Source organism: Mytilus californianus, unplaced genomic scaffold (genome assembly GCF_021869535.1).
Source record: "Mytilus californianus isolate M0D057914Y unplaced genomic scaffold, xbMytCali1.0.p SCAF_75, whole genome shotgun sequence".
Lineage (NCBI taxonomy): Eukaryota > Metazoa > Mollusca > Bivalvia > Mytilida > Mytilidae > Mytilus > Mytilus californianus.
Window position 1 is genome coordinate 472,631 of NW_026262729.1, and position 24,883 is coordinate 497,513.

Below are 24,883 nucleotides of genomic sequence, written 5' to 3' on the forward strand. Positions count from 1 at the left end.
CTTGATTTTGCATTTGATAGGTATGGCATCTTTGCTGTGTGAAGCTTTCATCTGTCTTGATGCCTTCATTATAATATACTGTAACTGTGGGTCATGAGTCTTTGTCTGCTTGAGCATTCTCGTGTAATTATCTGACTGATTGCTTGCTTGGTTCACTCATTACATCATTTCATCAATGCTTTTAATGGCAAGGTTTCTGATGATAATATTTTTGAGGCTACATTTGCAATAATTTTAATGATGATTTTTTGAGATTATATATTCAGGGACTACAATGATAATTTTTGAGACTATTTTTGCAAGAATTGCAATGCAATTGCTTTGTTATAATTTATTGGCAAGAATTATAATAATTTTAGAGATTATGTTAGAAATGACTATGATGAAAATTTTTAGAGATTATATTGGCATGGATTTTGGGGAGATTTGTTTAAGAGATTTATTAAATATACCAAATCAGTAGAAAATTTTATTCAAGAATTACTTCAATTTCTGTATGGATGAGGTTGTTCAGTGTAGCAACACTTAATGATTTGTTATAAATCGGTATTAGTTTCCACAAAATCATCATAACGATTGATCCCTACCCCTAAAAATTAAATATTTTTACAAAATAAGGAGTCAGGAGTAATTCTTATAAAAATACCAAACTGGAACAACAATTGTTGTAGTTCTATTCAATGGTATCATTGCTGATTTTAAAAGAAACACTGGTATCCTATCCATGGTCACATACATGTAACATGTATGGAGTCGCAGGCAGATCAGTCGGATACATATTTTTAATCAGTTGACAAATGACCTGCTGTTAACAGTACACACTCCTCATCTTTGCTTTTTAATCACTGACACTTGATTGTTGTGTATTCTATTTCAGCATTTTATCTGGAGTTATAAGCTGCTTCATAGGTATTAGATCTGGGTTAAAGGTCAATGTCATTCTTACTCATCCCATGTAGAATTTTATATGAGAACTATTTATTTAGATGTAGAAATTAGACGAATGATAATTTTGTTATATTTTTATCATAGATGGGTGTGACGCTAGTCATAATCAGTAAGTTTAAAATCAAATGTAGGAAATAGTTGGGCATAGTGAATCTGTGCCAAGGAGTAGGCTTCTGGTGATGTGTAAAGAAAGATGCATGGCAGGGTTGCTGGAAACATTTGGATGGACAGACAAAACATTTCCCCTCATTAAAATTTTATTAAATGAATTTTACATTGTTATGTCATTTAACTAATTTAGTCCTTATTTATGATTTTAATAAATAGCCAATCAAATAAAGTAAGTAAAAAAGTTAACATGGCTGACTGATGCTAATATTAACATTTGCCATACTAAAAAATAAAATCGTTATATTTTGGAATTTTGATCAGGAGAATAGACCTTATGTCAGAGGATTGTAATCATTTCATAGTTTCTCTTTGGAAATAGTAAGATAGTTTATCAGAAGTTTAAGTATGATAATTAGGAGAACTCTTTAATTATCAGAAGATTGCATCTCTGAACTAAACCCTAACATGTATACAGTTTCAGATGAAATCTTATATCCCCTCATCATAAAACATTTTTGTACAGAAATAATTAATACAATAAATAGTTTCCTTTGATGTAATTTGAGTTGGAGTTATTTCCCTTGGATGTCATGGTGGAGAGCAAACTGGTTGATTTTCTTATTTGACTAGCCAAATTCAAACACGGTTTAAGCAAAAATGATAATTAAAATATCCTTACTAGATTATAATGATGATTTATGCAAGGCTTAAACAAATAAGATTTTTTAGAAACCAAACATTTTTTTAAGTCTAGCAGTCAGTATAACAAGTTTAATATGGTAGATTTATAAAGGAATTTGTGCATGTTGCCCTCTAACTTTGTGGCAAAGGGAAATAACTCGACCTCAGATTAGGTCAATGGACAATTACCTATTCGGGGAATTCAGGTGATGCACCTTTTCAAATCAAATAAAAAAAGAGGTGATTGGAATGTTTCTAGTCTTTATTCTACTTTTCTGAGAATGACATTGATCAGGTAATCAGACCATTAGTTGAAATGTAAATCTTTATTACTAATTTGGCACTTTTTGTTAACAATTAAGGCAGCTTGATAATTTATTAATTTATTCAATTTATTTTAATCTAGCTTCTCTTTTTTCCTTTCTACTCTTTTAATTCTATGATGCCATACAATAAATTTTTCATAACTGTTAATTTTTTATGTACAAAACTTTAAAATATGCAGAATCAAAGACATGTAACTATAGAACTATTTTGCTTTTTCTAATGATTTTTGTATTGTTGAAATCTTTTTTTTTTTTATCAATTCTTGTATAGATTTTTATGTACCGGTAGGTAACTTATAAATAAGTATGTTCATCAGCTCTTATCAAAAAAATGTCCCAGAATGTGTATACTTTAAACTCATTTCTGGACTTAATGTAAGAATTAAGTTTTTTGACACTAAGGCATGCTCAGATAGTTATGTTTTCACTAGATCACAGAAATTACTATTCCTGGAATACCAAACAAATAAACCATCAGTATTTTCAAAGGGATTGGGCCAGAAGCATATCCCTTAGAATTGAAAAAATTTAGAAGAAATGGAAACTGAAGTACACATTTTTTATGCCCCCACTGTAGCGGAGGGGGCATTAAGTTTTACCCTTGTCCGTCAGTAGGTACGTCCGTCCATCCGTATGTCCCAAAATTGGTTTCCGTTCTCTAACTTACGTTTGCCTCAACCAAATATTATGAAACTTATACACAATGCTTATTACTACAAAACACAGATCAAGTTTGAATTTTGGTGGCGTCACTTTTATCGTTCTAGAGTTATGCCCCTTTACAAATGGAAAAAATGCTGAATTTTTCGTTTCTGTTCTCTAACTTAAGTTTGCCTCAATTAAATGTTATGAAACGTATACACAATGCTTATTACCACAAAACTCAGATCAAGTACAAATTTGGATAGCATCACTTTTACAGTTCTTGAGTTATGTCCCTTTTTAATGTTATATGCAAGCGGGGGCATCATGTGTGTCCCATGGACACATTCCCCATTTATTTAGAAATAGGACCATTGAAACTTGGAACTCTTTGTTACTTAATGAAATGTCCAAAGTAAATTTTTATTCCAATCACTGCTGTGAAATTGCACTCTCACATTAATATTGGAATTTTTGTGTCAAACTGTTGTGAAAGATTTTTTTTAAATCTACTGGGAGGGAGATTCTTTAAATATGATGGATTTTAAAATTTGTTATATGAGTGATAGACTGATGAGGATGCACTGACATTAGATAATAGAACAGATAACTTGAAAGTTAATTTCTATAATTTCCGTTAGGATTTGAAATTCACTGTTTTAAGCACAATAACTAACAGCATGGGGTGCATAGATCGAGAAAGGTTGTAGATATCAATTGTTATTATTGTGTAAAGTTGATTTATAGAGATCTCAAGATTTACCATTATCATTAAGTTTTACTGATTACTGTAAATTCAGAAATTATTGCCAGGTTTTAATGAATGTAAATAATACGTTTCCTTGTATCGCAATATTAAGAAGTCACATTCTGATATCTGACACATATATCTGTATGTTGCTTTTCGTAAAATCGCAATAATTAAAATCACATTTTTGTTCATTCTTCAAAAATCACAATAATGCATGCAATCACATCTGAATTTACAGTATTAAAAATATTGGAATACAATTATAAATATTACAATACAATAATTAACCAGAGTTATAAGTGCACATATGTCATGATGTTTCCTAGTACCACAGATATTGCAGTTTCCACCCAATAGATTATTCACCCCACAGTTAGGGTTCAATAACTAACTATACACCAAAACCAGTATATGACAGCTAAGTGGATTCCTGCTTAACAATTCTATGAATGCAGTTAACAGTCCATTTGGAGCCAGTCAACTGCAGTATCTGGTGTACAGAGGGAAACATCTTTAGTGACCTTCAAAAAACAACATTATCAAGATTTTGGTGAATGTTTTGAAAAAGATGCTCTTGGGAAAGAAAAATTACATGTCTAATATTGATACAATTATTTTATATAGATTTTTCAAAGTAAATAATTTATTTTTTTGGAAATTACATCATTTTTTTATTGATTGATTGAGACTTGCTTAATCTCCAGTGGCCAATATTTCATGCATATTTAGGACATCAAAAAGCTGAAAACTTAAAATACCTGCAATATTTCAGTTACTGGGTTCAATCAACATATTTTGTATGCAAGTGAAAATTATTGATTGTTATGAATAAATGTCATTTTATTTTGAGAAACATGTATTGTATATGAAATCGATTTTCATTCTATGTCATTGTGAGAATTTTGTATGTGTTTTTTTCTGTTGAATTAACAAGTTAATACTATATGTGTAAAATGAATGTTTTGCAAATTTAATTACAGTTATTAAATATTAATATTGTGGTAAAACTTATACTAATCTACATATTATAGATCATATATTCAGTCCTTTTAATGGAATGATCTTACAGATTAAATAGAAATGCTTATTTAACCTGTATAACATTGCCTTGACATACCAGCAAAGAATTTTTTCTAGAATTTATTTTTAACAGAGTTACAGAGGAATGGCCAATTTCCCAATAAAATAGTTTCACACCAGGGCCATACTTTTGGGATTTAAAAATTCAAATTTGGTTCTGGATGTATTTCAATGCACATTTGATTTTATTATACAATGTATCAAAGGTGTTTTCAACATGAATGTAGAGTTCTGAATAAATTTTATGACTTTCTGAATACAGTGTACATATAAAATTGTAAAAAAAAATTCTTTAAACAAAGTATTTTGCATTAAGAATTTTTAGTAGCCAAATTCTTCAGCTTTTTGGTTTTGTCACTGAATGAAACAAATACAGTAGAAATTTGGCCATTTCTCTTTGTTTGAATAAGCTCCTGTATCCACCCTAACATGTAATATCATAAGCAACAGGACCTGTGTAGGGAGAGTGTCATACTCTCTGCATGTTAAAGAACCCTTCTCTTATTTTCATGTCTCGATGGGTGTGAGAAAAATATTTCTCCTCTCTGTTGAAAACTTTGTACTTGGAAAACGATTGGTCGAAATTTCAATTATCACGTCAAATTTTCTTAATTTCTTCTGAATTTCCTAATGTGACGTCATAAAAAAAAAAGGCGACCATGTCTGATGAAGTCACATATTAAGAACACAACTTTCTGCAAATGTTTGAAGAGGAAGGATAAACTTGTTTAGATATCGTCTTAAAATCATCAGAGAAACAGTTTCCACCACTATATCTTGTGTATTATGATATTTAACCACTCTCAACAGTTAAATTTTAAAATATTTAAAAAGCTCAGCAAGCCTCGAGTTTTAAATTTTACAATTTAACTGTCTCGAGTGGAGAAATATTGTAACACACTTGATGCAACCTATGATGGAACCTTTATTTCTTACTATTCTTTGTCATTGTTGATTTGTTCTTGTAAAGTAAGGTTCGACTTTGGTATAGAAACTCCTCCTATTGGTAAGTGAATGCCTTGCTAAAGTTGGGTGTCCATTTGGCTGTGCGTGACATGAATACACATCTATGTCTAGATGTTGGAATGGGGACATTAAATCTGATGATTGGCTTAGGGAGTGTGCCATGCTTTCTATATATTAAAGAAACCTTGCATCAAACTTCCTTAGGGATCTGTACTCTAAAGTCAGCATATTGGTAGACAAAATTCTGCTCATCAAATACAATGAACCTTATTTTAAAGTTGCAGTTCAAAGAGGAGATATGAAAGGAGACATTATTTGGCCCCTGAAATTGCAGAAATAGTAAAATTCTTTAAGCCTTTCAAAATCTTGTTAACTTGATTGATGATTGAATATGCCAATATAATCTTGACTCTCTAGTGCAGAAATGTCACGTGATGTCATTACCACATCATAAACATCTTGAATTTTACCTAAACAATCCATTTTACACATAGTCTTTGGACAAATTTAATATAAGCAAAGTCCTAACCCAAAAAGATATTTTACTCACTTTAAAATCTTGGGATAAGACATCTTGTAGTTAAGTATCTTTTTGGTAAGGCCTTGGCTCATATCAAAATATTAATAAGAAGAACTTAAAATGACGCTTTTATGGCAGTTTTGCAATTTTTTACTTAATGCAAGAATTTTATAGCCCTAATGCAAATATGAAAGACAAAATTAATAAATATGTTGCCTAATTGTTTATACCTTCTTCTTTCCTGCCCTCTATCCTGATCGACCAACTTTGCCTATTATATTAACTGTTGGTTTGTTCTCCTTCTGAATGCCTGAAATATTTGCCAGTAAAGTGACTGGCGGTTAAGCAAGCATTAGTCAACCAATTTGTTCATGGCCTGAATATGCTTAAAAATTTGCTACTGGACGCAAAGTAAGATACAATCAATCAGTTCTTAACAGGGGGTACTATGTTGTCTCTAGCTGAATTATTTTTACATATACGGCAAATTTAAATATTAATTTTCTTAGAGATGTGAACAAAGTTAAATGATGACTAGTACACCAAATACATCTCACATTTTAATTTTTGCTGAAATTAAATAACTACAACATATATAAAAAAAATACCAAGTATTTGCAGATTACTGTTGCAAAATCTATATCCTAATTGAAATCTTTAAAGTTTTCAGGTTAAAATTATTGTCCAAAATATGTAATATAGAAACCTCCCAATAAGGATACCAGTAAATTGCATGTAAGAAAATTACATCAATCAGCGGGCTATAGAATCATCATCATCAATGCTTTACTCTTATAAACATATATCTTTATATTAATATATCTATATTCAAATAAAAAGCATATGTGCCAAGTTTCACTATATTTTTTGCTGAATACTTTAAACCATTTCAGTGTAGAGATGTAAAGGTAAAGATTTGACTGAGGAACTTTCATTAATTTTTCTGTTATAAAAAAAAGAGATTGCACGGTGTCACGATAATAGTATTGACATTGGACTGATACAGTTCATTTGTAAACACAACTGAAAGGGAGATAATTTAAGTGAACTTGTGCATGTATGTTGTTGGTGAAGGAAGCTTTTATAACCAGAATATTTATACATTACACAGGGAGAAGAACTGCCAGGAAGTAGAGATGATGAGATCTGTGTTTAAAAATGAGGTACTAAAAGTATTGTAGTTCATAGATATAAGAAGATGTGGTATGAGTGCCAATGAGACAACTCTCCATCCAAGTCACAATTTGCAAAAGTAAACTATTATAGGTCAAAGTACGGCCTTCAACACGGAGCCTTGGCTCACACCGAACAGCAAGCTATAAAGGGCCCCAAAATTGACTAGTATAAAACCATTCAAACAGGAAAACCAATGGTCTAATCTAAATAAAAAACGAGAAACGAGAAACACTTATGAACCACATCAACAAACAACCACTGCACACCAGGTTTCTTTATCAATATATATAATCAATAGGCACACATTTATCAATATAACATTCATTAATTATACCCCACGCAAATTTTTTGCGAAGGGTATAATGTTTTTGACCCGTCTGTCTGTCCGTCTGTCCGTCAGTCCTGTTTCTTGTCATCGCAACTCCTCTCAAACCACACCACAGAATTTCATAAAACTTTGTAGATAATAAGGACGTACTATGTAGATGTGCATATCGACAGGAAATTACGATTCAATTTTTTTTCTAGGAGTTACGCCCCTTTGAACTTATTTGCTTCAATGTACTACTGCAACAGTTTGTCATTGCAACTCCTCTGAAACTACACCACAGAATTTCATGAAACTTTGTAGATAATAAGGACATACTATGTAGATATGCATATCGACAGGAAATTGCGATTCAATTTTTTTTTTCTAGGAGTAACGCCCCTTTGAACTTATTTGCTTCAATGTACTTCTGCAACAGTTTGTCATCGCAACTCCTCTGAAACCACACAACAGAATGTCATGAAACTTTGTAGATAATAAGGACATACTATGTAGATGTGCATATTGACAGGAAATTTTGATTCATTTTTTTTTTCTTACACTTAATTTATTTCTCCAATGACAATGTGGGGACGTGGGGTATGTGGGCTCGCTCACTAAGGTTCTTTAATTTAGAAACATATTTACTCCCTCAAAATAGTAATTGTTTGTATGTCTCTTTAAGCAACAAATATCACTTTCAAGACATCTTAAATTATATTCTGGAAAATAATGAGTTTATTTGATTGTAGATAATTATAACCTTATAATTTAAAGCAAAAACATTGCAGGCTTCAGCATAGAAATGCAGCACATCATGTTTGGTCCTATTTGCTGGGCACTAATAGAAATGTAACACATCATGTTTGGTCCTATATGCTAAGCGCCAATAGAAATGCAGCACATCATGTTTGGTCCTATATGCTGAGTGCCCATAGAAATGCAACACATCATGTTTGGTCCCTTTTTGAATGAAAATAAAATTACAAGTATTATTATATTACAGATTAGTGTTGAAGATTGCCAGCAGGCCCTAACAGAGACTAAATGGAATGTTCCCATGGCAATAAAATATGTCAAACTCAAACAATTATTAAGTGCTCAACTTGGGGACATAACCCTTTGTAAAGAAGCCTTAATGGCATGTGACTGGGACGTCCAGAGAGCAGCCAATCATATTCTGTCAAATTTATCTAGTCCAGAAATAATTGATGTGTAGCCATAGTGATGTAGTCTATTAATAGACTGAATTGGAATGAATGAGAAGATATTTTTAAATGGCATGAATATGTGTGAAGATGGTTTTGAAAAGAAAGATTGATTTTTGTGATGAAGTATTTGCAATTTTTGATACTGACAAATTGGTGCTTTAAAGGAATAAACTATCAGATTGATCTTGGAAGGAGAAATATTGATGCATTTAGTATTATTTATATGTAATTAATATTGAATGTTGAATGTATTTATTTCAATCAAAATGTTAAAAATTAGTCCATGTACATGTAGTAATTATGCATTAATAAGACCGATATATGTTATAATAGATTATTCTCCTAAAATTGCATACCTTTAAATGAATTAATGGAAGTTTGAATGATATGTTCAGCAGATGTTCCCTAAATTTAGTCGAGATCAACAAAACTGCTCCACAATGTTCAGTATTACAGATTCCATTATAACTGCTTAATCTCTATAGTTCAAGTATTTTCTGCTTCTGTAGCTTAAGGTGATGATAAAAATTACTCTAACAACCAGTTTGTAATGTGATGTTAATAGATGATGTTTTACACCTGTAAAACAGGATTGGTCCATTCTTTTGAAATCAGCTAGCATTTACTTATCATTTGGTCCAACTTACAAAAAAATATGATCTCAGATTCATTGAAATTTTTTCTCCATCTGCCAGGACCATTGTTGTAACTTGATATTTTTTTTACATCCGATAAATGCAAAACTTACATATTCTGCAGTCCATTTTTTATAATTTTTTATGTTCCATCATAGTTTGTATTTTGTGTGGTATTGTACAGATAAGCAGTGAAAAAAGATGCATTTTCTTTTATGAGGGAAAAAATATTTAAGTTGTATTAAGTTTTTTAAAATTTTATTTCTTAATTTTTCGTGCAATATGTTTAGTTATATTTAATTGCTCAGTATTTTTTATTATTCTGTACCTGAAATAAGTTTGCATTGAAGATGGGTCAGTTCTTCCTTAGTTTTAAAGAAATCTTGTGTTTTATGAAATGAAGGAACATATTGTCTATTTTTTTCTATTTTTTCATAAATTTTTTGCTAACCTCTCAATGCATGTTACTTAAGTCAATAATAAAACATTTCTATGCAAACTTAGATGTAACCTGTCAATTTTTGATAGCTATACATAGCTTACAATTTAATTTCTATTCAAGGAATTCAATCTTTCTAAAATATTCAAGTTAACTATTTCTTAATTTGACCCTTATGTGACTGCTAATTGATTAGGATATTTGAAAAAAATGTTGTCACCAGAAAAATTCCAGAAAACACTTGTAGTTTTCACCAAGAAGAAAAAAGACATGACAATGTTTATCTAGCATATGAGCTTGCAGATTTATTGTTTTGATGTGAGTTTTCAGCATAATACATACACAGAGCATAATTTATTAAAATATGTACAACATGTAAGAGGGTCTGGGTGGGGTTTCTATAGTAATATAGAAACTAATGGGCCAAAAATAGAGAATAATGGCAGAAAAATAAAGAAAAAAAGCCTAAATATTTGAAACAATACAGGTATGTAGATCTTGATCTAGACTCTCATGTAAAAAATAAGTCGGGGCATTTTACTTAAAAGGTTGTGAATAACATTGTTGATTACATAAGTTACCCTCTTTCTTTTGGTTCATAGTGACAATTTGAAATGCATGGAAACAGATAATTTTTTAAGCAACTTTTAGATTAGTTTTTTTCTGTAGAATTGTCAAAATTAAATGAGCCAAAAATTGTGACAATAATGAAATTTTACTATTGATCAACTTCTTTTCACTACTTATATTGTAAAATTGATCACAAATTTATTGTCACTTAAGGTGGTACCTAACACTACAGGGAGATAACTCTGTAAAAATCAGCTAAACGTTTTAATTACGTTGTATTGTTAAGGAAATATTACGCTTCTCAATGATCAAAATTAGTGTTTGTCAAACTGCTATATAACCAACGAAATTTTTCTGATAAAGTGGTTGGTTCAAATTATTCGAAATTTTTATATTTTTGTCAAAGGGTCAAAGTAAACATTTTGTCAAAATTTTAGGAAAATTAAACGAGCCAAATTAATATTAGTCAAGGTGTTGGGTACCACCTTAAGGTTCCATTTTTTTCAATTTAAAGAAAACTTGATCATCTGTATTACTTCAAGTAATATAATAAGTCAGAGTATTTGTTTGCATATTATAAATTTTTTTTCAATCATTTGAGAAAAATATAAAAAAATAGATACTGATTTAAAGTGGCAAACTAAAATATAAGAAGCTTTCTCTTTTAATGGAATTAGCATAAAATGCAAGAAAAAATATTTTCAGAATGTATTTTTGTTCCAAGTTCATGTAAATATCATTGAGGAGGTAATTGTAATGCTTTTGTATGTCACATCATTTTGCCGATAATTTCAATGTGCAATAAAAATCAATATGTAATTATTATGATATCTAAGTCATTAAACTGCTTCCAAATTTGATGCTGAATTATCGACATTGGTGCATAGATCTAGCCTCCGTCACAAAGACCAGCTACAGATCTAGCCTACGTGTTAGTGACTGGTGCATAGATCTTGCCTCTGTGACAGAGACTAGCTTTGATGATAGAGACCAGCTATAGATCTAGACTCCGTGACAGAGACCAGCTATAATTTGTTGTAGAAATTCTCTTGCACAATCACAAATTAGTTTTTGTTTGTATAACACATTGTCCTTTAAAGCTACTCATAAGGTGACACATTGTCTTATTATGGTTTAATTTATATGCATGTCACTAAATGAAAATTGTTAAAAGTTTTAAAATCTGTTACATGTGATATCAAATATTTTTTGACAATTCTTTCCTCTTTTACACTCTGCCAATTTGGCAGAAAAAAAGTCCTCAAACACACCGGTTTCACTGTAAAAAATGTAACGCAAGGCAAACAGGACATGCTTCCTGCTTCTGCTTCAATTAGTGGTGTAGGATTAGTATCACTGCAGACAACAAATTTAGGCTGGTCTTTGTACATTATATATGCAAGCCTTTGTGCCATATACCTGTATATTGGTCAACTTTTTAGTTTAACACAGGGCACAGGTAGAGCCCATATTATTTTGTAAAGTTAATATTGTTAGATAGAATTATTATGAATTCATTCAATATTTGAACCTTTGAAATTGATAAAAATTTACTACATATAATGTGTTTTATCAATATTTAAGTGGCCTGTAAAAAAAGGTCAAGCAGGAACTGTGAAATATCATTGTTGTATGTATAAAAATAAGATGTGGTATGATTGCCAATGAGACAACTCTCTAACAGAGAACAAATGATGTAGAATGTGCTTAATTGGACATAGGGAAAAAGACAAAAAAAGTAAATAAAATGTATCTAGTTAATTTAATTATATTTTACATTTCAAGGTCAAAATCAAAGGTCAAGATCACTTGCAGCACATTTCTATATAGCTTTTTAAAATAATATATAAATAAGGAGATGTGGTATGTTTGTCAAAGAGACAACTATGCACCAGAGACCAAAAGACAGGGATGTTTACAACTATAGGGCACATCCTTCAACAATTACTAAAATCCAGACCATATAGTCAGCTATAAACAACCCTGGCATGTCAAAATGTGAAGCAATTCAATAGAAAAAACAAATGGCCTGATTGATTAAAAAACTGTAATGAGATATACTATGTTTTCAGTAGTGAACATCTTTTATTGATTGGTTGATATTATGCTCCCAGAAAAAAAATTATATGGGCATAAATAATTGCTTTGTCTGTCCGTCCATGGTGTCAGAAACAAATAGTTTTCAGATAACTTTAGAATCCCTTGCTTGATTGGATTAAAAGTTATGTAGGGAAGGGCAAGAAATCTTTTCATGGTCAATAGGTCAAAGGTCAAGGTCACTTACTAAAAAATTAAAAATAGTTTGCAGATGGTAACATGAGCTTTATTTATTTGATTGGAATGAAACTTAAACAGATGCAAGGATAAGAATTTGAGGTCAAAATGTCAAAGATCAAGGTCACTGTTACTAAAATAGGGGAAGAAATCTGAGAATAGATTCCAGATGGTAACTTGAGTTTGCCTTGCTTAATTGGAATGAAACTTTTAAAGGTGGAAGATAAAGAGAAGGACAAGAATCCACTTGATTTTGAGGTCAATAGGGCAAGGTGACTTTGAAGTGTTACTATAAAAATAAGGAGATGTGGTATGATTGCCAATGAGACGACTATCCATCCAAAGAACAAATGAAGTGGATGTAAGCAATTATAGGCAACCATACAGCCTTCTGAGAAAAACTAGTTGATTTTTGTTGTTGAAGAAGTGGTTTCCAGATGGTAGCTTGAGTTTCCCTTGCTTGATTGGAATAAAACTTATACAGATGGAGGATATAAGGAAGGGGAAGACACTGATTGATTTTGGGTTTAAAGGTTGATTTAGGTCACTGTTAGTAAAAATATCATCACTTTGCATCTTTAAAAATCTTCTCAGAAACTACTGAATGGATTGAAACTAAATTTTGTCTGCAGTATATAAAGGATTTCAGCTATAAAGTTTGTGATTTTAGTTCTGGTTGATCAACCAACATAGCCACCATGCCTTGAAATAGAACATACAGAAAAGCAATAGTTTAAAGGTCAAGCCTGCAAGACCTTAAGTTGTAGGGGTCAAACTACAAACTATAACATTTTAACAATTAAGAGAAAAACTGGCAATGTTAAAAATGTTCAGCACAACAAGTTTTATCTAACCTCAAATTTGGAGAAAAATCTGTGGACCTGTTTTGACACTGAAGTAATAATTATTTGCAGTTTATTATATGGCTGCAAAATTTTTGCGATTGTTTAATGTTACAATGTTGTCAGCATTGTTGTCGTTCGATGTCATTTGGTTTCCAGACAATAACTTGAGAATAAGTGTATGGATCTCTATGAAATTGTACCACAATATTCCATACCAGAAAAGGGAGGTTAGAAAAGGATTGTTTGGGTTGTTGTCCTAACTTTAGGAATTGGGGACCATAAAACAAGGATTTTCTGGTTTCAGAACAATAACTTAGACTATGGATCTCTATGAAATAGTTTATGATTGATTTTGAGGGTAATGGCCCAAACCCTATAGGTACCGTATTAGAGGACAAAAAACAAGGATTTTCTGGTTTCCGGACAGTAACTAGAGTATAAGTCTATGGATCTGTATGAAATTTTACTACAAGGTTTCATGCCAAAACTGGAAGGTTGGGATTGATTTTTTTTTTTTTGGGGGGGGGGGGGGGGGGGGAATTAAGGGCAGAAAAGGGGCCAAAAACAATGGAGTTAATTAGTTAAATTAGTCTTTTAGTTCTTTAATATGCTGAATCTAACTGTATTTAGATTTTTGATATTCAGAATCTTTAGATTTAGATTTTTGATATTCAGAATCTTTAGATTTAGATTTTGGATTTTGGTCCCATATTCAAATTGGTCCACATTGAGGTCCAAAGGGTCTAAAATCAAAAATTGAATTTTTGGGGTTCTTTTATATGCTGAATCTAACCATGTATTTAGATATTGGGTATTGAATCATATTAGGTAAATGTCCAATTTTAAAATTTTAAGTTCATAGACCACATTCATTCTGTGTCAGAAACCAATGCTGTGTCAAATATTAATCACAATCTAAATTCAGAGCTGTATCAAGCTGCAATGTTGTGTTCATACTTGCCCCAACTGTTCCGGGTCTGACCTCTATGGTCCTATCAAGCTGTGCCTTGCAGGGCATTTTATTGAGTTATTGCCCCTTGATTTTTTGCAGTTTTTGTCTCGCCTGCGACGAAAGTCGCAGAAAGTGAGACATAGGTATTACTATCCGGCGACGGCGGCGTAAACTATTTGTATAAAGCTTTATATTTCAGAAGGTAGAAGACCTGGATGCTTCATACTTTGTATGCAGATACCTTATGTTACGAACGTTCCGTCTGTCATATGTCCAATGTCCTTGACCTTATTTTCATGGTTCAGCGACTGCTTGAAAAAAAAGTTTAGTTTTTTTGTTATGTAAATTTCTCACTTATTATGAGTAATAGGATAACTATATTTGGTATATGGGTTCCTTGCAACGTCTACATGTCCATCAGACAGGGTTCACCTGACCTCAGCCTCATTTCATGGATCAGTGATCAAGGTTAAAGTTACGTGATTAGGTCCGTTTCTCAGATACTACAAGCAGTAGGTCAGCTATATGTGGTGTATGGAATGATTATAAGGGATACATGTCAGTCTGGAAGGTTTCATCTGACCTTGACCTCATTTTCACAGTTCATTGGTCAATGTTAAGTTTTTGTGTTTTGGTCTGTTTTTCTAATACTATAAGCCATTGGTCAACTATATTTGGTGTATGGAATGATTGTAAGGTGTACATGTCTGTCTGGCAGGTGTCATTTGTCCTTGACCTATTTTCATGGTTCATTGGTCAATGTTAAGTTTTTGTGTTTTGGTCTGTTTTTCTAATACTATAAGCAATAGGTCAACTATATTTGATGTATGGAATGATTGTAAGGTGTACATGTCTGACTGGCAGGTGTCATTTGTCCTTGACCTCATTTTCATGGTTCATTGGTCAATGTTAAGTTGCTCTTGTTTGGTCCTCTTCTCAGATACTATAAGTTATAGGTCAACTATATGTGGTGTATGGAATGATTGTAAGGTGTGCACGTCTGTCTGACAGGTTTCATCTGACCTTGAGCTTATTTTCATGGTTCATTGGTCAATGTTAAGTTTCTGTTGTTTGGTCTTCTTCTCAGATGCTATAAGTAATAGGTCAACTATATTTGGTGTATGGAATGTATTTTATTATTTAACTGCTGATTACTTACATTGAAATAGATTATTTTATAAAAATCTTTAAATAACATTAATAATGATAATAAATAATAAAAACTTTTAAGGGATCATTATTAAACCGTGATTAACAAAAACATTGGAAGGTGTGAAAATGTTAAAATTAGCACATACTTACAACTTCTCGTCCAATCAAATTGCTTATATTTGCCTTCTAATTTTCATAGTACATACTTTTTCCGTGTACTAAGTAACTACGCATGAATGACCACAAGGGTAAGATTTCATTGTATCGTAATCAAGATATTAAAACAAAAATTGCTACTGGCTATTTTGAAATAAATGCTGTGTTCCAAATTAAACTAAATAGTGTGTAATTAGTTTTCAAATTGATTTATAAACATCCTACTATTTAATCTTTGGATCTAAAAATGTTTTTGACGATTAAAAGTTTCTTTCATTTAAATAAAGAGTAACACATATGTTTTTTTTATACCTTGATTAGAGTACAACGCCATCTGAAAATTGTAATCATTTATCTTCCATGCAATTACTTTGTACACAAAAAAGAGTGAACCATGAAACCTTGTGAAGGAAAATTACAGCAATTTGATATATTTCGTCATGAATTGATTGATTATTGGTTGCTTAATGTCCAGTGACAAATATTTCATGCATGTAAACTATCCACTAGACTACCTATGGGTACATACCAGGGCAGATCCAGTCATTTTTAAAAGGGGTTCCAACCCAAGATAAAAGGGGGGTCCAACTGTATGTCCTCATTCAAAAGCATTGATCATCACAAAAAGGGCGTTTTCCATCCCCCTCCCCCTTTTTGGATCCGCCAGTGCAAACTATCTATATGTGTAAAATTTATTATAGTTTTTAGTTTTTAGGTGAAATTGAAAAAAATGTTTTCAAGAATGTAAATCTTCCACTGCCTGCTTTTGGTCAATTTATTTTGTCATCTTACCATGTGAAGAAGTACATGAATAGTAAAACACCGCTTTATGTCAATAAACATACTTACACCAGCAGCTACCATCTTTTCATTCTGGATTCAATATTTTACAATGATACTAGTGAGTAGATTTACAAAACTACGTACATGAGCTACACCTAGTCAGCCAAAACATATCAATAGACTAATTACAGGATTACTCAAGAACTTTTGAAATTTTGTTTGCACAACAGAATCACATTTACTGATTTTTGATACATATGAAATAAGATAAGTATTGAGTTAAGTAAAAATATTTTAGCATAGCAACATAAATAGATAAATAGATAATATGAAAATACGACTTTTTACAATATTTTGATCAAAGATTGAAGATAATTTTAGTTTTTTTTTTGTTTTTTTTTGGGTTGGGGGGGTCTTTCAGGTTCATCTCAAGGAATTGACAAATATTTATCCAGTTTCTGCAATGCCTTAAAACTTTTCCTTGTGCACAGGTTTGTCTGTACTCAAGAGGAAATAAAAAAAAATGGCCATATTTGTCAATCCCTTCTGATGAAGTTAAGTTTTTGAGTTTTGGTCTTTTTTTCTAATACTATATGCAATAGTTCAACTATATTTGGTGTATGGAAATATTTTATGATCTATTTGTCAGTCACGCAGGTTTTTTTTTTACCTTGACCTCATTTTCAAGGTTCATTGCTCAGTTTTAAGTTTTGTGTTTTGGTCTGTTTTTCTTAAACTATAAGTAATAGGTCAACTATATTTGTTGTATGGAAGAATTGTTAGCTGTACATGCCTGCCTAGCATGGTTCATCTGACCTTGACCTCATTTTCCTGGTTCATTGGTCAATGTTTAGTTTTCTTGGTTAATGTTAAGTTTATGTGACAGTTGTAATAAAGCTTTATATTTAGGACTATCAACATAATATCAATGATTAGTAAAGAAGGCGAGACATTTCAGCGTGTGCACTCTTGTTGGCTGTTTTCATGAAAATTAGAGGAGGTAGATTAAAAGTATACATTGCAAAAATGTTCAACACAAAAAGATCTTTTTACCTGAAAATTTTGGAAAAATCAGCTATCCTAATTTGGAGTGTTGGTCCTTGAAATGGTCTGCTTGTACTAGCCAGCCGGCCTGTAAGTTAGCTGGACTTTAAGGTGCTAGTTCACAAAGACAAATGCCCACAGTTAGACACCTATCTTTTCCTTTCGGAGTACCAGTTCTAAAGTCTCCGATTTGACTTCGGGGCTTAAATTTCACTGAAAAAATGATTAAGACATCTCCTGTACAATTTAAAAATTTTGTTATAAAAAGTAAAATATTCCCTTGTGAACCCTAAACACAGAGACCGGCTTAACTTCACCATACGTATCATAAATAGTATCCAACTACTTCGTGTAATTTATTTTCAGTTAGTCAAGTTATCTGCTGCATCTTGTGTCATATTTTAGACATCTATAAAGTATACATATTGTGTAACAGAGTTTAAACTTGTAGCCATTTTTTCTATTTTCTCTCTTTGAGCTTTTAATATCAATAAAAGCAGATGTGACATGAACAGATAAAACACCTTAACTTAGTTATTTATCACACATGATCTTTGATATGGAAATCTGATTTCATATGTCACTAAAACTGAGGGGGTGGACAGGGGGGTACCCTTCTCCCACCTTCTGCCCACCTATCTCCCACCTCCCACTTTTAGAATCTTTTTTTCTCTCCCATCTATTTTTTGTCTCCCACCTCCCGCCCCCTTCTCCCAACTCCCCCCCCCCCCCCCCCCCCACCTCCCACCTCCCTCAAAAGCTGTCCACCCCTAAAAACTATACTAAGTAAATGATCCATTAAAATGAGGTCAAGCAGTGGCGGATCCAGAACTTTTCATAAGGGGGGCCCACTCCAGTCATGCTTCAGTGATTCCTTTTATAATCAGCCAAATTTTTCCCACAAAAGGGGGGGCCCGGGCTCCCCAGCCCCCCCCCTTGGATCAGGTAAATCATGCCAGACGGACATGTATACCTTAAATTGGTCAATTGTCAATATTAAAAATCAAAATGAGATGAGTTGAACCCTGTAAAACATACATGTATTTCTATCAACCAAATATAGCAGAATTATTCCTTAAACTAAAAGAGTAGACCTAAACCTTGGTATTACAATTTGATCATTTAGCAATTGAATCAAGAAAAGAAGGTCAAGGACAACTGGACTACTTCAGATTATTATGAATGTGTATAATGATTACTTATCTGTTGTATCTACTGAAAAAAAAACGTTTATGAAAATTTGTTCATCTTACCAACAGTTTAGCATACATATGTCTGGTCTTCAGTGACACTGGTAAGACAATACAATTAGAAACAAACGTTTGGGTTAACAAAAAGTCTTCAACAACAGACAAATTTATAGTGTTTTTTAAGTTTTATTTAGAAATTTTCCAGAGGAATTATCATTGCTGTCTCATTGACATACACCTCACATTTTTTTATAAAAAAAGAAGATGTGGTATGATTGCCAATGAGACAACTCTCCACAAGAGACCAAATGACACAGAAATTAACAACTATATAATCTCCCTACGGCCTTCAACAACGAGCAAAGCTCATACCGCGTAGTCAGCTATAAAAGGCCCTGAAATGACAAATGTAAAACAATTCAAACGAGAAAACTAACGGCCTAATTTATGTACAAAACAATGAATGAAAAACAAATATGTTACACAGCAACAAACAACAACCACTGAATTACAGGCTTCTGACTTGGGACAGGCACATATAGAATGTGGCGGGTTGAACTAGTTTTTTGGCGCCAAACCTTTTAGTCTACTTTATGTTAAGCCAAAGACAACTAGCTTATTCACCAAAAATGCTGAGATCTGTTTTTCAAAGACACAACAGCAGTGTGTTTGTCTTAGACATGTATTGTGTTGACGTTATTTTGCTGCATATCCAAGACAACAGATTAGTTTGCTGTTAACGAAAATGAGAGACCTGCAGTTGTCAGCCTATTTTCCCAATAATGCAGCTAAGTTATTCTCCATAATCAAATATGATACAACCAAACAATAAACACAGCAATATCAAACCAAAAACTGAGAAGGGCACATTGGGAATTTAAAAGATCATATTTTGCAATAAAAATTATATTTGAAATACTGCAGAATGTCATAACAAAAGAAATGCATCTCACCTTTAAGGTTGCTTTATTAATTTCTAGGAGGAAAATAATTTCATAAATCGTTTCATAATAAAATTCATCATTCAGTAAATTGTAGTTCAATATCCATAATAAATCACTTTAGTTACAGCAATACAGCTAGAATTCCTCCTGTACATAAATGTACAATAATATCCATGTAATTAAATCTTTATTTGTCTAGTTCCTTAAGTCATTCAAGTGATTATGTTCAAGATTGAATTAATATTATCAGTCGAAGTTTATCCAGTATGATTCCTTCAAGATAACAATTCAATTATGATGAGTGTCTTGTCAGCTTTTCAGTTCCAATACTACATTTCAAATAATGCAAAGATCTTTAGTCTCCATCGTGATATCTCTTGTTCACAAGAACTGCTTAATTGTCAAATTGGCTGTAAAATAAAGACAAAAGAAAGTGTATATAATGTAAACTGGATGTTAAATGTTAAACAATCTACAATCAAGCATTCATAATCAAAGTTCTGTTAAGAAATGTTCCAACTTCTAGCTGTATTTTGCAGTTGATTGGTAAAGGATTTTAAAAAGGACATATCATTGTTGAAGGCCGTACAGTGACCTATAGTTGCTTACATCTACTCCATTTGGTCTCTGGTGGATAGTTGTCTCATTGGCAATCATACCACATCTTCTATATTTTATATATTTAATGTCTTCTACTGTTTACTGTTGTGTTGGGTTATTGTGGTGTTGGGTAAGATTACTGTCATATCAAAATATACCAAGTTTTGTGTAGTGTATATCAGTTATAATTCATCAGTCAATCATGAAAAGTAGGTCATGGTGGCATGAATTGTTCAATTGTTAAATCTGGTACTAGCAGTGGCGGATCCAGGGGGAGGGTTCCCGGGGTTGGAACCCCTCCTTTTTTTCTGACGATCAATGCATTTGAATGGGGACATATGGTTGGAACCCCCCTTTATCCTGGGTTGGGAACCCTCCTTTTGAAAATGGCTGGATCCTCCCCTGTACTAGTATGCCACAGCCACACTATTTCATCCTTGACAGTTTTCACAATATTTCAATATCAATATAAACAAAAAGTTTTTTTTGGTATGAAATTTTATCTAGAGGACAATATTTCATTAGGGGGCATTATTTTATGTTCTATTTGTACAGTGTCAGATCTTCTCATTGCTTAGGTCATATGATGACCTTGGTTGTTTCATTGACAATTTTACCACATCTCCTTGTGTACTTACTACATACCAGAGGTCATACCAGGTAAATATTACATTATCAATGAACCACATCTTAAAGAGGAGGGCAAACTATGTTTAATTGGATGTTCTGCATACCAAATATTACTGACTTATCCATAAGTGGTTGCATATATATATATATGGTTAAATGACAAATTTAAAAAAGACATGTAAACTATGCAAAAGGACAAGTACATTTTGTGGTTTATTTGGCCTAGTGAGTTTAATAATAATCTGTTAACACAGAGATATGTCTCGCCTTTTCGAAATAACTCAAATGTTGAAATTAAAATAGCAATACTTTAACATGTAAGTTATGCAAAATATTCAAAGTCAATGAACTATGACTGAAGGTACAGGGCCAAACAATCTCCAAGGAAATGAGATGTGCCAATGCTTATACAACTGCATACCAAATACCATTGACTTATCATAAGTCGTTCCCTTTAAACAAACCTAAACAAACATTAACATGTAAACTATGTAAGAGTTTCAAAGACAATGAACCATGATGAGGGGGTGGGGCCAAAATTATAATCTCCATGGAAATGAGACTTGCAAATGCCAATACATTTGCATACCATATATCACTATAGTTCATCTTAAACTCAGATCTAATCACAAACTAATACATTATGTACATGTAAACTAAGCAATGTGTATTTAAAAAATCATGCTGTTTTAGCAAACCTAGGTCAGCAACTTGATTGCAAATGTCCAAAATCAAATTTTAAAAGTTACATTTTGAGCAAACTTATTCAGATCTGCTCTGTCTACAATTTGTTTTACATGTGGCAAATTTTTGGTATATAGCATTAAAGAAATGTAATCAACAAAACCCATCCAAAATGGTACCAAAAATATATCCTTTGTAGGATAAAATTTGATAAATCATCATTTACATAAACAAATGATCTGATAAACAGAAAAGATTTCAAGAAATTTCTTTAATTTGTTTAGATCAGTGTATTTCTGAAAAGAGGATGTGTAGATTGTATGGAATGATATTCTCATACATGTATAACAATGTAGGCCATATGGAGTTAATCTGTTTATTCTCATGACAACAAGCACTGCACACGTTAAAATGTATGATGTCTGCTATTTTTTAATGAATATTTTTTACTTTAATATCTTTTTATGGGATAACTCAATAATTTCCTGCCTCTTCCATTATCTTAAGTATTGCAACTATTGACATCTGTCAATTTTTAACCAAATTTATCATAAAGAGATGATCACAGCTGTAAAATTTCTGCTTGACAAGTTCTATGTAGGTTTTGGCAATAGTTTATAGACAGGTTGTAGGCATTCTTATGGGCATCAATTGCGCCAGACTTGATCCTGTATTGATATGAAACACAGTTTCTTGCCAAACTCAGAAAAGATAAATCTAAATTACATTTAATTAATGAATTTAAAAACACTTACTGTTACAGATATTGTTCATTTTCCCTTTGTTTTACAGTGATTATTTTCTATGACCTCTTCTTACAATGTGTATATTTTACAACTTGTTTGCTATACCCATTGTCTGTAGTCTAGTTTTAGATTTTAAGGACCGTAATTTATGTATAAAATTGAGAATGGAAATGGGGAATGTGTCAAAGAGACAACAACCCCACCAAAGAGCAAAATAACAGCTGAAGGCCACCAATGGGTCTTCAACACAGCGAGAAAATCCTGCACCCGGAGGCGGGCTTCAGCTGGCCCCTAAACAAAAATGTGTACTAGTTCAGTGAAAATGGACATCATACTAAACTCCAAAACATATAAATGAACTAAAATTAAAAAAAACAAAACAAGACTAGCAAAGGCCAGAGGCTCCTGACTTGGGACAGGCCGGGTTTAACATTTTTTGTGAGATCTCTGGTAAACTATTAAGTCAGGGATTTTGTTACCACAAATTAATAAAAACTTTTACTAAATTCTTTCATTGATACAAAGATTTGGTTGTAGAATTCATATTAAAAAAAAATGTCACATCCTTATTTTCAGTGATGTTGTTTATATAGCCCATAAGTTTAGATACTATCTATGTAAATTCATTGATACTTTAAAAAAAGAAATTCTTAAAGGATATCAATTAATTTAACATTATTTTTATCGGTACTTACATTTCCTTTGTTGTTGAAAAACTAAAATGTAACTAATAATGTATAACTAAATATGTATAGCTCTGAGTACTCATGATCCTAGATCCTGTTGATACTTTGATACTGTTTACTTATATTTTAGCATTGCAGAAGGTCATGCATTTATTAAGACTGTCATAGCAAAATCCATTGGATGTGTACTGAATGATACTACCTGGCAGAACATGATTTATTTTATTTTTTAGTTGTAATTGGCTTTGAACTAGCTTTCAGTAACTGTACTCTTATATTAGTGCTTTGTGTCTATTGCTTTAGTGCTAGTTGTTTTTTGTGCTTCTTACTGATATATTGAGTTAATCCATTTGTAACTGATTTTTACTATTTGTCCTGTATCTGTATATTATGCTGTTACACAACTGTTCCAGGTTAGTGGTTGTTTAAACGCTCACAAACATGTTAAACCTCTCACATTCTGTAGGTGTCTGTCCTAAGTCAAGAACCTGTTACCCAGGGATTGTTGTTGGTTCATATCATTTATAAGTTTATTTTAAGTTGTGTTGTTTTAAATGTGGCTGTTAGTTGTCTTGGTTAAATTGTTTCACATTTTTCCTAACAGGACCTTTTATAGCTGACTATATGGTATGGGTTGTTGTCATTGATGAAGGCTGTATGGTGATATGGTGACCCATAATTGCTTATATCCACTTCATTTGAACTATGGTGGATAGTTGTCTCATTGGCATAATGAATGTAGGGTCTTATTATAAATTCTTTTCTCTATTCTAATTGGATTTGGGAAAAAATGGCCACCAGATTCAGTTATTGATTTTGATCGATCAATTTTTAAATTTCTTATCTGGAACTACAAAGCCAAATCTTACCAAACTTTTGTACAAAGCTTATGTGTGGCTAAAACTTTGAACAGAATTTTATCACAACTGCAGTTAACAAAATGTTTATAGCCTATCCCAAGTACTTCTTATGGTTCTTATATGAATACATCACAATGGTCTATACAGAGAAAAACATAACTAGAAAATACCATATATCTATAGCCTATACCAAGTACTTCTTTTGTGGAACCTGGAATTCTGTTCAGTGATTAATGTCGAGGAGATGCACAAAGAAAACACACATGGTTTGCCCTTTTTGAGGAATAGTTTATTTACCTACTGCAAAATCACTACTTCAGGTGTTGGTTCACCATATATGAATAGTCAAAGACAAACACCTGATTTGTTTTCACACCAAGACATATGATTTGGTTTTTAATGAGAAAACTTAATTTAATGTTAAATGAAATATCAAATAATAATTAAAGAACCTTAGTGAGCGCGCTCACATACCCCACGTCCCCACATTGTTATTGGAGAAATAATATAAGTGTAAGAAAAAAAAATTGTATCAGAAAAAAAATTGAATCATAATTTCCTGTCAATATGCACATCTACATAGTATGTCCTTATTATCTGAAAAGGTTTCATGAAATTCTGTTGTGTGGTTTGAGAGGAGTTGCGATGACAAAAGGTTGCAGTAGTATATTTGGCAAATAAGTTCAAAGGGGCGTAACTCCTGGAAAAAATATTGAATCGTAATTTCCTGTCGATATGCACATCTACGTAGTATGTCCTTATTATCTGAAAAGGTTTCATGAAATTCTGTTGGGTGGTTTGAGAGGAGTTGCGATGACAAAAGGTTGCAGTAGTATATTGGGCAAATAAGTTCAAAGGGGCATAACTCCTGGAAAAAAAATTGAATCTTAATTTCCTGTTGATATGCACATCTAAGTAGTATGTCCTTATTATCTGAAAAAGGTTTCATGGAATTCTGTTGTGTGGTTTGAGAG

General features: G+C 32.1%; 1 protein-coding gene across 25 annotated transcripts in view; it reads left to right on the forward strand.

Annotated features, from left to right (window-relative positions):
* LOC127710370 (activated Cdc42 kinase-like) overlaps positions 1-8,662 on the forward strand; it is a 136,599-nt gene extending 127,937 nt beyond the window's left edge. For 24 of the 25 annotated variants that reach the window (XM_052216160.1, XM_052216159.1, XM_052216168.1 and 21 more), the window contains 2 exons: positions 7,137-7,188; positions 8,515-8,662. In XM_052216160.1, coding sequence (XP_052072120.1) covers positions 7,137-7,159 — 23 coding nt within the window. In that variant the 3' untranslated portion in view covers positions 7,160-7,188; positions 8,515-8,662. Of the gene's footprint in view, positions 1-877; positions 910-7,136; positions 7,189-8,514 lie in introns of all 25 variants that reach the window. The other variant, XM_052216167.1, reaches the window with a different exon arrangement.
* The last annotated feature ends 16,221 nt before the right edge of the window (positions 8,663-24,883 follow it).